Source organism: Vulpes vulpes, chromosome 2, assembly GCF_048418805.1.
Source record: "Vulpes vulpes isolate BD-2025 chromosome 2, VulVul3, whole genome shotgun sequence".
Classification (NCBI taxonomy): domain Eukaryota; kingdom Metazoa; phylum Chordata; class Mammalia; order Carnivora; family Canidae; genus Vulpes; species Vulpes vulpes.
This window is the reverse complement of record NC_132781.1, coordinates 33187212-33204966: the sequence shown is the minus strand read 5'-3', so window position 1 is coordinate 33204966 and position 17755 is coordinate 33187212. Positions and strand designations below refer to the sequence as shown.

At 38.6% G+C, this 17755-nt stretch overlaps 1 protein-coding gene across 1 annotated transcript in view; it reads right to left on the bottom strand.

Moving 5' to 3' along the window:
- PPM1E (protein phosphatase, Mg2+/Mn2+ dependent 1E) overlaps positions 1 to 14269 on the bottom strand; it is a 208219-nt gene extending 193950 nt beyond the window's left edge. Inside the window, exon 1 of the mRNA XM_025996034.2 lies at positions 13466 to 14269. Within this exon, the coding sequence (XP_025851819.1) occupies positions 13466 to 13926 (461 nt within the window). The 5' untranslated portion in view covers positions 13927 to 14269. The remainder of the gene's footprint in view (positions 1 to 13465) is intronic.
- Between the last annotated feature and the right edge of the window lie 3486 nt (positions 14270 to 17755).

Genomic DNA, 17755 nt, shown 5'->3' with positions numbered 1-17755 from the left:
TGAAAATCATAAAATGAACTTCAAAGCTTTAACCTCTCATGTCAGTCTGATTCATGTCCTAGTGATAATCCTAATGGTGGAACAGAACCTAATATCAAATAAAACGATTTGGACAAGCTCTCAATAAAATGCAGTAGCAACAAAATAAACAGGAGCAGCTTATAACTGCTACTAGTTTCACAATTATTTCAAGTGCAGGCAATGGTGATTCTCTGCAGTTTTACATTATTAGATATATCTTATAGAAAGATATTTAGATTTATCAACCCAAGATTAGAAAATATCCTGATAAAGAGCATTTAAATGCAAATTCACATTTATCTGTTTTAAAACACTGAAAATTGGGCAGCCGGGTGGCTCAGCGGCTGAGCGCCGCCTTCAGCCCAGGGCCTGATCCTGGTAGACCCAGGATCGAGTCCCACGTCAGGCTTCCTGCATGGAGCCTTCTTCTCCCTCTGCCTGTGTCTCTGCCTCTCTCTTTCTCTCTGTGTCTCCCATGAATAAATAAATAAATAAAATCTTAAAAAAAAAAAAAACACTGAAAATTGTTTCTAAGTGCACAGTTAACTTTCCATGACCTTGAGAAGTTGGAAGATATTTTTATTCTTCTAATTGTATATATGAAGATTGTGAATATGACAAATGCAAGTAATAGATAAGACTATATTTATAAGCTGCCTTAACCAAAGGCTCTATGAACTGATAAATATTCACAATTGCCAGAAATCAAATCTAAAAACTTCAGAAGTCATTTCTATTGCAAAATCAGTGATAGCCTGATTGAACAACTGTCCCTCCCATATTTATGTAATAATTTGCTAGGTTCAATAAGAATATGTTCACATGATTCTTGTCCTCTAGAAATTTGGCCTAAGAAATAATTTTATGTATTACATACTTCAAACACAATTTTATAAAAAGTATATATATATATATATATATATATATATATATATATATATATATATAATATACACAAATACTTCAAATCCATACCAGACAAGAACTATAATATTTCTCTGGGAATTTTATACATCATTATGGCATCAAGTCACCAGGAAAAAAATTATGTTTGATATTTTCTAACCAGCAGATTGGTCTTTCTTTTTCTTTGATGACTTAAATGAAGATAAGAAGTAATGGGCCTGGTCTTCCTCAGACCTATATACCAGAAGGTTAAGTCTTCAGTGAAGATATACACAAGGAATTAAGAATACTATCTTTTAACTGGCTCATTACTCTCTATACAGTACTCTTCTTCAAACTTGTCATTGTTTACAATATTCTCAAATAACTGATGTGAAAACTCCTTTAAATCCCTGAATTTTTTTAAAGATTTTATTTATCTAAGAGAGAAAGAGAGAGAGAGAGAGAGAGAGAGAACCTGAATGGGTGAGGGGCAGAGGGAAAAGCAGATGCCCTGCTGAGCAGGGAGCCCAATGTGGGGCTAGATCCCAGGAGTCCAGGATTATGACCTGAACCCAAGGCAGACACTTAACCAATTTAGCCACCCAGGTACCCCTAGTCCCTGAAAACACTCATTTACAAAGTTGTGGAATGTTAATGAGAACTGTAAATATATTTCTGCAGCTAGTTGAAAATGCTAACAAATATACCAAAAATAACAAATTATGAAGCCAAACTCTTCTGTAATTCAAAGGAGAGAAAAAGAAAATAATAGCAAAGAGAAAGAAGGGAATGAGAATAGGCCTATACAAATCTGGAAAGGAAATGATCTGGTAGATTAAGCAGAGAAAATGTTGACCATTCATTTATTTATTCAACAAATAACTGCCTACCATGGGCCAAGACTTGCACTAGATGCTGAATACACAAAGAGCAATAAAACATTCTTTATCTGTTGCCCTCAGTCTGGTGAAGACACATTAAATAACTAATGCATGCATACATATGGGATTAAATTGTGGTAGTAAATGGATATGAAGAAAAAGTAAAGGATGTTATGAAAACCAAAAGTAAGACTTAATTTAGACCACAGGTAAGGAAACAGCTCTATGAGGAAGAGATACTTTAAACCTACTGGTTGAGTTGGATAGTTGGGAGAGAAGGAGAAAAGTTTCCTGGGCAAAAAAACAAAAGTACAAAGATCCTTAGGACAGAGTATGGCAGATTCTGGAACTAAATGAAGACCACTGTGATTGAAACAGAATAAGTGAGTACAAGCAGATGTGAGTCAAGATGAGGCCAGACAATTGCTGTATGGAAAACTATCAGAGGGAGGAGGGAAATGTGGAAGGAGAAAGAGCAGTTTTTTTGTTTTTGTTTTTTTTTTATTTATGATAGTCACACAGAGAGAGAGAGAGGGGCAGAGACACAGGCAGAGGGAGAAGCAGGCTCCATGCACCGGGAGCCTGACGTGGGATTCGATCCCGGGTCTCCAGGATCGCGCCCTGGGCCAAAGGCAGGCGCCAAACCGCTGCGCCACCCAGGGATCCCAAGAAATAGCAGTTTAGAGTAATGCTCCAGCCAGCTAAGGAAGAGCTGATGAAAACTTAACCAGGCCTGTCCAAATGGAGACAAAAAGAAATTGGTCGAGTATTTTGCTTTCATTTAGAAGATTTAAAAGGCCATTAAATGAAATAATTAAAATGCAGTCCCCCATCTAAAACAGTCCCCCAAAAATGCCCAAGATGCCCCACTCTAACTGTTAAAATCTGTGGATACTAATGAAATATCACTGCTGTGATTGTGTTATACGACAAGTTGATCTTAAAATAGGGAGACTGGGACGCCTGGGTGGATCAGCGGTTGAGTGTGGTCGACTCAGGGTGTGATCCCAGAGTCCCGGGATCAAGTCCCACATCAGGCTCCTTGCGGGGAGCCTGTTTCCTCCCTCTGCTTATGTCTCTGCCTCTCTCTCTGTCTCTCACGAATAAATAAAAATCTTATTTAAAAAAAAAATAGGGAGATTATCTCAGTGGACCTGATCCTAAAAAGGAGAGAATTTTCTCTGGCTGGCAGCAAGAGAAGCCAGGGAAGTTTGAAGCATAAGAAGGACTTGATATGCCATTAGTGGTTTGAAGATGAAGAGGGCCATGTGAGAAGGAATATGGATGGCGGGATCCCTGGGTGGCGCAGCGGTTTGGCGCCTGCCTTTGGCCCAGGGTGCGATCCTGGAGACCTGGGATCGAATCCCACATCGGGCTCCCGGTGCATGGAGCCTGCTTCTCCCTCCGCCTGTGTCTCTGCCTCTCTCTCTCTCTGTGTGACTATCATAAATAAATAAAAAATTAAAAAAAAAAAAGAATATGGATGGCTTCTAAGAATAATAATCAGCCCTGACAGCTGATTATGTAATAATAGTAATAATAATCACCTGACACCCAGCAAGGACATAAGGACCTCAGATGTTTTATGAGGATCTAGATTCTGTTAACAACCTATACAGTCTTGGGAAGTGGAGTCTCCCCTGAGCCTCCAGATAATTGCAGTCTGGCCAACACTTTGGTCTTGACTTGAGACCTTAAACAAAGAACCTAGCTGAATATTCCTGGACTTATGATCTACAGAACTGTTAAGATAATAATAGGTGTTTTAAACCACTGAGTTTTGCTAACACATTACACAACAGAAAACTAATAGAAAACTATCACCCTGTATACTCTGTGACAATTTAACAATTTGATAATTTAAATCTAAACCAAATTATTCTCGTCATAGAAAGAAATGCAGGAAAAATAAGTTCAGCTTGTTATTCCTCCAAAGACTAAATAAAGATGTGTTTGATGATTAGAGAACCCATTTAAATATGACTTTGAAATTCAATGTCAGATACATGTAATAGAATTAGTTTTTGTTTTTTAAAGATTTTATTTATTTATTCCTGAGAGACACATAGAGAGAGAGGCAGAGACATAGGCAGAGGGAAAAGCAGGCTCCACGCAGGGAGCCTGAAGTGGGACTTGATCCCCAGACCTTGGGATCATGCCCTGAGCCCAAGGCAGATGCTCAACCACTGAGCCACCCAGGCGTCCCAAGAATTAGTTTTTGTTATTAAATCCAAACGTGCACCATTCAATATAGTGGCCACGAGACTCATGTGGCCACTAAGTATTTGAAGTGTGATATTCCATAGTGAGATGTACTATAAGTATAAAAGATACATAAGATTTTGAAAACTTGGTATAAAAAATTAAAATAACTCAATAATATTTTAATATTGATTACATGTTTAAATGGTAATATATTTCAATATATAATATTTGGATATATCGGGTTAAATAAATTACTCAAACTAAATTTACCTATCTCTTCAATTTTTAACATGTGTTTAACAGAAAATTTTCAATTATATATGTGGTTCAGTTATTACTGGAAAGCATTGGTCTAGACTTTTAGGCAGGTGTCCTCTTCCAAAATGCCCTATCTCAAGATCCCAATCAACTATAAGTAGTATCTTTCTATCCTACTTCAGTGACATTAATGGCACACAGATGACTAGTATGGCTGTTCAAAGAGCAAAAATACGGACAAACCAAACATCTCATACAAAGCAGTTGGACAAAGTTGGCAATATCTAACAAAGTAAAAGTGTATGTAATTTCAATCTGACAATTCCCCTTTTAGGTATGTACCCAAGAATTCTATGAATATGCACAAAGAGACATATCCAAATTATAGAATTATTTGTAGGGCAGACAATGCCAGCTTCTCCACCAAAGTTTTGTGTTCTTTTTTCCATAAGTATAGAGTTGTTCTCTATACTGTTTGCTGTGAAATGTGGACCTGAGATGGTGCCAACGTGAGTTACATTCTAGTGAACGGAAAGTGAAAAGAATTATATTTGCCCCTTCTCAAGACTGGCTCCTAAAAAACTCCAATACCATTCTCCACTCTTTTGCTGGGTGGATGTTGATGCCTAAAGCAACCTTGGAAACCACAGGTTGAAGGTGACATACCCTCTATTAGCCCGGGTCCCTTAAGCACTCTAGAACGCAGTCCTTTCTTCTCCACTGAAAGTTACTCCGTGAGCAAGAAATTAACACCATGTGAAGCTTTGAGATTTCAGGATTTACCCATTTGAGCAGCCAGCATTAAACTAATATAGTGTATAATACACAAATATTAGAAATAAACCACGTCTGTCAATAGATTGGATAAATAAGTCATAGTACAATCGGACAATGGAATGCTACATAGTACCTAAAATGAAAAAAAAAGAAAAAAAAAACTAGATCTCTGTATCAACATGAAAATTTTCAAGATAGCTAGTTACAAAACCAAAAACAAGTTAAAAAGCCCACCATATATTCAGACATACAAATGCATGGAGCAAAAATACAAAAATACAGAACAGAGGATACATTCCAAGAATTCCCAGATGGGAGAAAAAAGGGAATGGGTTCAGAGAAGAGAGCGAAAACAAAGTTTTCAATTCCATACAAAATTTTTTATTTCCTTAAAATATTCCTAATAACCATAATTTGTTGAAACTGGATAATGAAATAAATAAAATTTTAAAAATTAAAAAAAGAAACTGGATAATGAGTATATGGATATTTTGCTTTATTATTCTATTTTGTAAATGTTTAAATTATTTCATAATACCAAAAATCTTTTTTTTTAAGATTTTTATTTATTTATTCATGAGAGACACACAGAGAGAGAGAGAGAGAGAGAGAGAGAGAGAGACAAAGACATAGGCAGAGGGAGAAGCAGGCTCCATGCAGGGAGCCTGACATGTGACTCAATCCCAAGTCTCCAGGATCACACCCTGGGCTGAAGGCGTCACTGAGCCACCCGGGCTGTCCCCAAAAATCTTTTTTATGTATACATCTGCTTAGAGGGTAAATTAACTTGTTAGAGGACATTTTAAAATTATGTATCAAAAGCCTTAAATACTTAAATATCTTATAACATAGTCCCAACACCAGAAATACATACTCTAAGGAAAATAAAGGTTTGCTCAAATTATCAACATCACACTATTCTTAGAGTAACCAAAAACTGGTAACACCTAGAATGTCCAACAGAATTGTGATTAAATTACTGAGTATTCATTTTTAAATTACATAGGATATAATGGGAGGTAGGGTGAGATGTCTGGAGGTAAGGATGAAACAAGATGGCCACATATTGATCATTTCTAAGGCTGGATGATAAGTGGACTATTTTATTTTTTTATATACTTTAACTTTTCTGTAATAGGGTGCCTGGGTGGTTCAGTCAGGTCAGCATCTCTGCCTTCAGCTCAGGTTATGATCCCAAAGTAGTGGGATCAAGCCTACTTCTCCCTCTCCCTCTGCCTACAGCTCCCCCCACCCACCTTGTGCACTCTCTGTGTCAAATAAATAAAATCTTTTTAAAAAGTTTTCTCTATAATAAAAAGTTTTAACATAGTAAAATTCATTAAGTTTAAAAAAATTTTTGCTAACTTTTTAAAAGCAGTTTAAAATACTAAGAACTATATTTATATATGTATTTATTTTTAGAACCATCTTTTTTAAAATCTCAGCTCATTCATTGGATCAGCAAATACTCTTTGTGTCATATATGGTACCTCTCATTATCAATTTAGAATATGATGGCAAACATGTAGCTAATAATCTAACCCAACTGCCTCCAAACACTTGCTCAGGCACCCTACCAAAATATTTGGAGCACCAGGCATGCATATACACACACACATACACATGCATGTATGTATGTATATGCACACAGATAAATTACATACGTACACACTCATGCATACATATCTGCACATTTGCACACACTCAACTCTCAGAAGTAATTTTTTTTTCTTTTTTCTTTTTTAAAAAATAAGCTCCATGTCCAACATAGGACTTGAACTCATGACCCTGAGATTCATGACCCTGAGATAAAGAGTCACATGCTCTACTGACTGAGCCAGCCAGGCACCCCTCATCAGTAATATTTTGGTATTTCTTTGAGTAATCTGCATTTTACTATTTCACATACTCTACTTAATAAACCCATTTTTGTTGATTTCTAATCAGATAGAATTGTATTATCTTTTTTAAAAAGTCTAATGTAGGGGCAGCCCGGTGGCTCAGCGGTTTAGCGCCGCCTTCAGCCTGGGGTGTGATCCTAGGGACCGGGGATCGAGTCCCGTGTGGGGCTCCCTGCATGGAGCCTGCTTCTCCCTCTGCCTGTGTCTCTGCCTCTCTCTCTGTGTCTCTCATGAATAAATAAATTTTTTTTAAGTCTAATGTAGAGGTGGGGAAAAAACAAAAAATAAAAAATAAAAAAATTTAATGTAACTAAGTATGGGACAAACATAGGCTCTCAAGTGTTGCTGTTTCTTATGCTTATAAGTATTATAGTCAACCCAAGATTTCTTTGCAAGAATTTTTAAAGCCAAATACCCATTTTATTAAAACCAGGAAATATAATCAATAAGTCCATATAATCAGTGCAGGTATACTGCAATACATCATAATGTTCTGAAAATTGGAGGGAGGGCACACTGTTGACTCTTCTAACCTGTGAAACTTATATTTCATCAGTATACCTCATTTACCATGCTTGACATGAAATCAGTTGTCACACATAACTGCCAACCTCAATCAATACAACATACACTAATAACACTTAATTTCATAATCTGTATACAATTTCATATTATGTATATTTTGTATGCAAATAGATTTTAATATTTTATTCTTTCTCTCCAATGGATTATTTTGGGTATACCTCATTTTGAAGACCACTGCTCTAGTAAAAGACATGCTACAAAAAGAATAATCACTGGGTATTCTAGAGAGGCAAATGGAAGAAAGATTTAACTCATGACTGTGGGTATGGTGAACAAAGTGTTAAATGAAGACCTAAAGAATGGGTAAGGGACTAGATCAAGCACACTAGGGTAAGGGAGCATGGTATTCTAAGCAGAAGGAATACTGTTGTCATATGCAAAGATGCAGAGGTAAAACCAAACAGCACATTCAAACTAGTATATTAGCAATCTAAAATAGCTAAAGTGTAGTTTCTAGAGCTATAGAGGTAGAATGAAATAGGTGCTCAGTAAAAAAAAAAGAAAGAAAGAAAGAAAGAAAGAAAGAAAGAAAGAAAGAAAGAAAGAAAAAAAGAAAGAAAGAAAGAAAGAAAGAAAGAAAGAAAGAAAGAAAGAAAGAAAAAAAAGAAATAGGTACTCAGTGATTCAGAGATGATGGATGGGATAAGATTATAAAGATTTCTTTGGATTTATCTGAAGGGCAATGGAGAGTAAGAAATGAAGGTATATAGTAAAGAATTTGGCCTTGCTCAAAGAAAGGTCTGGTCTTTGTTCTTGGCTTCTGGGAGGTAACCTCTAAACCCTGGAATTTCTGGAGTAATAGGTATGTCATTGTTATTTATAGTGAGCCCCTTGGACCACATGGTATCAGCCTGACCTCCAGTTCAGCCAATCAATCAATAAATCTCAATAAAAACTCTGGACACTGAAGCTCAGGTAAGCTTCTTGGGCTGGAATACTCTATGTGTATTACCACACATCAATCCTGGGGAGGGGAGTATCATCTTCAATGCTGAAGACAATGAAAGCACATTTGAACTCCCTAAATTGTGCCCATGCAGGTCTTCTTTTGGCTGGTTCAAACTTGTATCTTTTCCCTATAATGAACAATATCCATTAGTAGAATAGTCTTCAGGGATTTCTGTGAGTCTTTCTAGTGAATTATCAAATCTGAGGGTGGTTTTGAGATACCCCTAAACTTACAGTTGATGTCAGAAGTGAGGGTGGTCTTGTGTGGACTCTTCCCTCTTTGTAGTTGAACCCTAACTCCTTGCAGCTGGGATCAGAAGTCTTGGACAGACTTGGTAGTCTGCAGGACTTTGCCTTTAGCCTCGCAGTTTGGCTAACTCTGGGAAAAGAGTAAAAATGTTTAAGCAGTAGGTGACAATTAGACAATCCACATAATCTAGATTCTGGAGTAATCACTTTGGCTATACTGGGAAGAATATATTGGAGAAGAGTAAGACTGGCAAAAGATGACAATGACAGCGGGAATTGAGAGAGAGATATCTATGAGATAATTACAAGGCAAAATTGATAGAACATGAGGGGTGAGACAAAGAGAAATCAGGAATGGATCCACCAGAAAAAGAATCAGGTTTTAGTTTTATTTTGGGGGAGATAGAGGATTGAATTAGGTACTGAACAGTTTGAGAAGCCTTTTAGATATTTAGGTAGAACTGTTCCATAGCAGCAAACCTGAGACAGAGACAGCAGTGGGAACCATTAGCATAATAACAAATAACCAAACTCATAGGAGAAATTGATATTGACTACAAACAAATAAGTCACCAGAGTTGAAAAGGCTAAGGACCAAACAACAATATTAAAGTATAGTCAGAACTCACAGAAAAGCAGCAGCCTGAGAGACAGGAATAAAACCTGAAAACTGTGGTTAACAATGAATGCTTGAAATTTTTCTTTTTGCTCATGAAAACTTTCTCCACTTCTTATAGTGAACACTACTTCTTAACAAGAAAAAAAGGTGTAGTTTTATATAAAACTTGCATCCATTTATTTTTCTATTTTATATATGTAAAAATGAGATAAAGTTGTAATTCTTTTCTGGCCTATCTCAAATTTATGATTCACGTAATTCAATATAACTGAATTATTAGTGTCTAAAACTAAAGATTTTCTTTTCCAAGATATTTTAAAAGTGCCTCCCACCCCTCATTACTATCTGGAACTATTTAACTTCACCAGGCTGCTGGAATATCTGGCTCCCCATCAAGAAGTCCAACCAAGGGACTCCTGGGTGGCTCAGCAGTTGGGTGCCTGCCTTCGGCTCAGGCTGTAATCCCAGGATCCAAGATCAAGTCCCGCATCAGGCTCCCTGAGAGGAGCCTCTTTTTCCCTCTGCCTGTCTCTGCCTCTCTCTCAGTCTGTCTCTCATGAATAAATAAATCTTAAAAAAAAAAAAAAAAAAAAGAAGTCCAACCAAGACTAAATGAATAACTGAGGAAACAATTACTCTAAAAATGTAATGACATATAGCTCTAGTAAAGACTAGTAAAGAAAAAGTATGTGTTTCTTCTGGATTAAAACAAGTAGATTTACCCCCAATATAGTGTAGACAAAATACACAGTATTGACCCATGTAACCTATACCATGTAGCCTAAAAGGCACATCTGCTATAAGATCAGTTAGAAGCTTTTATTTGCAAATTATTTCAAAGCTATAAAATATCTCATTTCCACCTTTTCAAAGACATTCTCTTATTAACCTCAGAAATCCTAATACTATGTCACTAGAAAATATTTATTTTAATCTCTTGGGGGACATTTAAGCGTAAAGTAAAACAGATATTTTTATACTAGCAGCTAAAGGTTCTTAACCATTGGACTTTTTAATTGACAACAGACCAGTAAAAACAGTTCTAAAATATTGTATGCATTTATTATTGATTCTTAGGGTTCGATAAACTGAAAAAAAATTTTTTAATGATCCTTAAGAAGGTATTTATAACCCATAACTGAAGTCCTTCTCATCTAATGAGATTTTTGCTATTTTCAAATTGTTGTTCTTATTCTTTCAAAATGTTACATGTTGCTTTTATCTGGTAGAGAAATATCTAAGTATTTCCCATTTTGAAGGCAAAAATTTTATCCCAATTACTACTCTGAAAAATTTTTAAGTTGCTAATTATAACTATATTTTGTCTACTGAAACCTTTATCCTTTACTTATTTAATTGCTTATCCCAAGTTAGTCGCAACTTTGAGTTTACCAAAATGAAGAATGTTAAATACATCTGCTGTTCCTATTCTAAAATTCTTGAGAAGCAACATATTGAGAAAAACATTCACTATGTTTTAATTTTCAGTGTATACATAAAACAATGAGAAGATAAGCACCTTTATTTCTTTACTTCAGAGAATCTCAGTCTGTTTAGCAGCTAAATATTATAGATTTCTAAAATCCTGACAGAAAACACACACTAGAGACTTATAAAACTGGTATTAAATGCAGTCTTATTTTCTTCTTATACTAATCCCAACTACCAAATTGGTGAATATATAGTTCAGGTAGCTCTATTTAAGAATTTCAGCAACATTTGACAAGCATGACAGAGCTTTTAAAGTATATTACAAATTCCCAAAATAATGATTGGTATTTGAGAAAATATTTTGGGAAAAAAAAATCACTTTCCCCAAACAAGTAATTTCAACATATATCTAATCAGAATTACTTCAAAATATTTCCTAAGAAATTTGAGGAACCACAATTTCAAATATATAGGGGTTTGCGGTTCAGAGATTATTTTGAGAAATGTCAGAATTATTTGTATAAAAACTGTCATTTCTAAATTTAGAACCACTTTTCTCATCTGTAAAATAAAGTGCTTAGACAGAAAACTGATCTGGAAGACACTGTCTTCCAATATGGACTGTGATTGATATGATTTTCTTTTATAAATAAAAAATAATTGTTAATTTAAAAGTATATCTTTTACACAATGAGAGGTTTTTGCTTTTCTTAATCTGTAAAGGATCTTGAAGATACTTTATATAAACAAGCCAGCCATTTTATATCTGAATAAAAATAGGTTAATAGCTTTTGCACAAAACACAGTAAAAATGATGAAATCTCTGATTTATGGTGAAATAATATTTTCTAACTTTGCTAGTTTTACTTCAAATCCAAACTTCTGTTCTCAAATGGCCATTTTATCATTTGAATAATTTGTCTAATTTTATGCATACTGAAATTAATCTTGCTTTCTTTCCATATGGAAAAACACATCTACTTACCATCTTATCATCTTCATATAGATTTCATTAAAAAAAAAAAAAAAAAACTGCTTGAATGGCAAATGTCCGTAGCTGTTCTAATCTAATGACTCTCTTTTTGAGGGACCTTCTCTAATGTTTAAATGTATTTCTTTAATACTGACACTGCATTTGTAAAGGTAAGAACTGCCAAAATAGAATTAGTCTGAGGCTGAGGTAAATTCCTCCACTTTGGTAAGTATTTCCATTTTATTTTAAGCAGGAAGTTTTAAGTGTCTTTATTTAGTGTTTAAAAATGACGTTTCATATGCCCTTTTCTCTGACAGTTTACAAACACCAGGAAGAAATAACTTGAAAATGTTAATACTGTTTATCCCTGGTGGTGGTATTACATGCCATTTTTTTTTTTTTATTTCCCAGAAAGCATTATTACTTTGGTAATCGGATAATATTTCAAAATTAAATTTTAAATAGCTTATAAAGTGTACAACATCAACACAATCCACCTCTCCAGCAGTTAGGTCAAATGCCTTTCCCCTATTGATAAGCTTCTGCTTTAACAGGAAGAATGATTTGATCAGGAGCCTGTTAGGTTGGATGAAGACCTGACATTTACTTTCTAGGCCCTTCTTTTAAGTTTTAGACTTTGAACTTAATTGCAGTGAGTCTTGCAGCAGTAAACTTTGGGGGGGGGGGAGCCGGCAGAGTAACATCTTTCAATGCAACTATTAGCAAAATGTCAGGAGACTCAGGTTTACCAATGTTTTGAGCGACTTGTCAGCATTCTCCTGTCATTTCAGAACAATTCCATTTAGAAAGAAAAGCAATTGTAAACCGTTTCTATTTCAAGCCCATAAAAACCCGAACTGGAATGAAAGGCAAAGCCTTGACCTTTCTATTTTAGACTTTCATCTGTGTAGCTAAGCCATCTGCTTTCTCTCCCCTACCCCATCTACTTAATGGACTGAAAATACTGCACCTAATTGCAATTTTATCAAACCAGCCTGACTTTTCCACTTTAACGAATTAGGACTGTCTTTCACCTGAAGACTCGCTCGTAAAAAATGTGCTTATTACCCTTCCTTCTCAATTCCTTCCGACCTCCCTCAATTAGGAGTTATCAAATGTCTTTAAGATACTCGGCTTCCGTGGATTAAGCCATCCATGGATAAGCCTCAAGGAAAATCTACTCCTGTGTCTCCTCCTGTGGCTATTAGGCCGGTATTACCATCACTGTGGTTGCGGTTACGCAGGAGGCACCTCGCAGCTCAGCCTAGGAAGGAGCCGCGTCTCTCCGCCGCTAGACAACAGGGGACTCAGGCTGGGAAAAGACAGACCCGGGTGGGAGGAAAACCTCCAAAAGGAAGAAAGGAGCTGGCAAGAAGAGCGAGCTCGTAAGACTGGAAGAAAGGACCTTCCGAAGCACGAAGGGAAAAGGGTATTCGTCAAGTGAGGCGAGAAGTGGGTGACGGAGGTGCAGCGGCAAGAAGGGGCCGGGCCGGCGGGAGGGCGCCGGGGGCGGCTCCCCGGTCAGGCAGGAGGCGCGGGGGCCGAGGCGGGCGTGGGCTGCTCGCAGCGACCGCCGGAGTCGGAGCAGCTGGGGCGCTTCCAAAGGCGCGAGGCGCGGGTGAGGGGGTGAAGAGAGGGAAAGAGAGCAGTTGAGGGGCCGAGAGAGCCGCGTCGACGCCGGCGCGGCGGGGACAGCGGGCCCACCCCCAGCCAAGCCCCGCTACTTAACTATTTGTAGAGCTGCTGCAGGCACAGGTCCAGGCTCTCGCCCTCCACCTCCTCACGGGTGATGCGCTCCGACAGCGGCCGCGGGAGCGGGGGCAGCGGCGGCAGCTGGGGCTGCGGCGGCGCCGGCGGCACGGCCGACTGACCCCGGGCTGCCGCCGCCTCCTCGTCCTCCTCGCCCTCCGCCGCCGCCGCCGCCTCTTCCTCCACCGCCTCCTCTTCGGGCTCGGGGTCTTGTTCGTGCTCTTGCTCCCCCTCCTCTGTCGCGGCTACGGTGGCCGCCTCCTCCCCGGGGTCCTCGACCGAAGCCTCGGCCGCCTCAGCCGCGACCAGTTCGGGCTCGGGCTCCGACTCGGGTTCGGGTTCCGGCTCGGGCTCGCCGCCACCGCACGGTCCGCGAAACTCGCCCAGAAATAGCTCCAGAAAGCGCCGGTAAGTTTTCTCCTCAGGGCTGCAGCCGGCCATCGTTGCTCATGCCCCAGGGCCGACCGGGAAGTGGGTGGGGGGGAAGTCCAGGAAGGGGAGGGGGCTGCTTTCGAGCCTCGAGCTCCCGCAAAGGCTGTTAACGGCCGCACCGGCACGAGCGATCAGCACTAGGTTGCCTGGAGAGGGCTCCCGCAGGCGTGCGCGCCGCCGAGCGCGGACGTGCGCGGCCCGGGGGCGGGGGCGGAGCGCGCCGCCCCCCTCTGGTCTGGAGGGAAAGTTGGTGGCGGGCGCGCGCGCAGGGTCCAGCGGCGGCCCACCCTCCAGCCCTCCGCAGAGCTCAGCCCACGCTGCCTAGAGACTGTCGCCATGGCAACCGGCTCTAATTAAGAATTTCAGGGTCCCTCCCGTCGAGCCCGCGGAGTCGAAAGGACACTCGACTCGCCCGCTCTCCAACTCTGCATATCTTTTTTGTATGGATACCCTAGCCTCAAGTGGGTAAGAGTGAACTAAGACATCTCCAAGTCTAGCTGTTGGTTCTCATTTGGATTGGATTGACCTCAGTTTTCCTTATCTATCCCTGCCTTGCCTTTGCGTAGGTATCTGTTCAAAGATACCAGTGTCAACACCTTTTGTTGTTGATGACTCTAATAAGTAGTTTGGGGGAAAGGGGACATCAAACACCTGTCAAGTAGTAGGTTCCTTTGCATATATTCTCTCATTTGATTCAATGAAGAAAGTGCTGTTATCCTCATTTTTCTTTTTTTTTAAGATTTTATTTATTTATTCATGAGAGACAGAGAGAGAGAGAGAGAGAGAGAGAGAGAGAGAGAGAGGGGGGCAGAGATACAGGCAGAGGGAGAAGCAGGTTCCATGCAGGGAGCCCGACGCGGGACTCGATCCCGGGGTCCCAGGATCACGCCCTGGGCAGAAGGCAGACACTCAACCGCTGAGCCACCCAGGCATCCCTATCCTCATTTTTCAAAAATAGGAAACAAAATTAATATTAAGTACTTTACCTACTTCAATGTTTCAAAGCTACTAGCTGTGTCATGGTAATTAGAACCCAGATTGTCAGCCTTCAAAGCATTCTAGAACCTGTTTCCTTTACTCTTCGTTGTTTCTCGAGACTCAACACTGCAATATGTCTATAAAGACTTATTTTTAGGGCTTTATAGTTTACAAGTTGTTTTTATACCTTTAATTCTTACAATAACACCTCAAGGTAGAAGACATCATTATCATTATGATTCCATTTTATAGATGTGAAAACTGAGCCATAAAGACATGGTGAATTTGCTCAAGGTCACACACAAATGATGCAACAAAGACTAAAATTCAAGTCTTTTTACTGCAAAGCCATTCGTTTTCTAGCATTCCAAGACACCCCTCCATAGTCTCTGCATAATACACATTATACCATATACATAATATGTCCTGTTTGTACATTTTCTTTGCTCTTCTTCCCCATCCCTCGAGCTTCTTTTCTTTCTTAGGTTGAAACTGAAACAACTTTAAATGATCCTAATTTTCTTACCAAACTACACACAAACCTATTATTTTCAAGCCTTACTGAGGGGGGTGGGAGAGGGAGAAGCTGTGTTGTTATACAGCTGTATAGATGATAGCATCATTACTGCATACTGCCATGTCCATGGCAACATATAATTCAGCAAAAACATAGTGATTCTTTCTCTACTTGGAAAAACATGTTCACAAATTATCCACCCCATCCTCTCCATTTATTGTTTCAGTTAGATGTAGGGTCTGAAATACCGATTCTAGTTGGTTATTAATGGAAGAAGGAGTCTCTGTGCCAACTGTTTTCATATAATACTGTATTCTAAATCCCTGACCTGATACTGTTATTTTAAGATTAAGTGGGTTGAGCTCACTAATGTACATTATGGCATCATGTAAAATAGACATCCATTCTTTCTCCTAGTTCGAGATTAAATAATACATGATAGAAAGTGTATAGTGAGTAATGCATGAGTCCTCTATAACTATTTATTTTTGTCTCAAAGGTAAATAGAAAGACCCAATAAATAAATCTGTTTCCAGACAAGCTAAATATATTTATACGTATTTTGTTTAAAAAATCACCAGTTTAGAGCTTTTCTGAGATGCCAAGAAAGCCTTTAAACTTCTCATTTGTCTCTGTTTTCAATCCACCTGTTAATTTACATTTCAGTGTGTCTAGAAAAGATTGACAAAACTTTTAAGACTCAAACCTAAATGTCCACAGCTTTACCTTCCAAGAACATAACTGTTTAAAATCTCAGAATTTGACATGTCATTTAGTTCAAGTGGCATAGCTGTCAACTATAACAATTTATACCAAACTACACCTTCCTACTTTGTAATGTAGTTACCTCACTCATCTAGATGACATTTATTTGTGACATTAATTTATGACTCAACTCACATATCAAAGGGAAGTGTTATATGTTGGGAAACATTACTACTAAAAGTAAAAGAAAAGCCCGCACCTCTATATTGCTATAAATGAGAGGTGTGTTTGCTTATATTAATAAAGATATTTCTTCACAAATATGGATCCTATTGCATTCATTTGACAGAGTACCTTTGCCAGAAGGTTGCTGACAGCAGTGCTGGGATCTCAGAGCAGCTGTGTAGGATGATTTTGCCATTGTCAAGAAGTCTTTTTAGAAAAAAAAAAAAAAGAAGTCTTTTTAGTTATTATTTTCCATTGCTTTACTTTCCTTTTCAGTTCCTCTTCTCCTACACTTTCCTAATCCCCTTTCTTACTATCTAAAATATTGAGCTATAAAACCATGTGTATCAAGGGGATTTAAATTTTTTGAGGGTGTTTTGTTTTGTTTTGGTCTTCCTAAGATTTGCTCTCCTTCTAACCCTTAGCTCTTTAGAGCAAATGCACAATGTCCTTTCATGGACATTCAGAGTAATGATGATATCTATAAAATTAAAAAGAATTGTTGAGTTTGGCAGTTTCTTATCAGATAACCCAGCGATTCCTCTCCCAGATATTTACCCACAAGAAATGAAAACATGTTCACCAAATACACATACACCACACACACACACACACACACACAAAAAAAAAAACTCGTAAAAAATGTTCACAATAGCTTTATTCAAATAGCTCAAACTTGGAAATAACCCAGATATCCATTAATAGGTGAGTGAATAAACAAATTGTGGCGTATTCATACAATAGTCTACTACTCAGTGGTAAAACGAAATTACTGAGAAACACAATGTAGATGAATCCCAAAAACATGCTGAGTGAAAAAAATCCAGGCACAAAAGAGTACATACTATCTGATTCCATTTACATGAAATTGTAGGAGCACCTGGGTGGCTCAGTCGGTTAAGCATCTGCCTTCAGCTCAGGTCGTGATTTTGAAGTGCTGGGATTGAGTCCCTGCAGTACCCGGAACCTGCTTCTCCCTATCCCTCTGCTGTTCTCCCTGCTTGTGCTCTCTCTCTGTGAAAAAAACAGACAGGGATCCTTGGGTGGCTCAGTGGTTTAGCACCTGCCTTCGGCCCAAGGCGTGATCCTGGAGTCCTGGGATTGAGTCCCACATCAGGCTCCCTGCATGGAACCTGCTTCTCCCTCTGCCTGTGTCTCTACCTCTCTCTCTCTGTGTGTCTCTCTCATATATAAATAAATAAAATATTTTTTTAAAAAAAAGAAAAAACAAAAAAGCCAAAAAAAAAAATCTACATGAAATTCTAGAACAGGCACCATAGTAATCTATGGTGACAGAACGGGCAAAACTAATCTATGGTGGTTGCCGGCAACTGAGGTGGGGTGGGAGATTGATGAGAAAGGAGTAAGAAGGAATTGGAGGGGGTGGGAGATTAAAATATTCTATATCGGGAT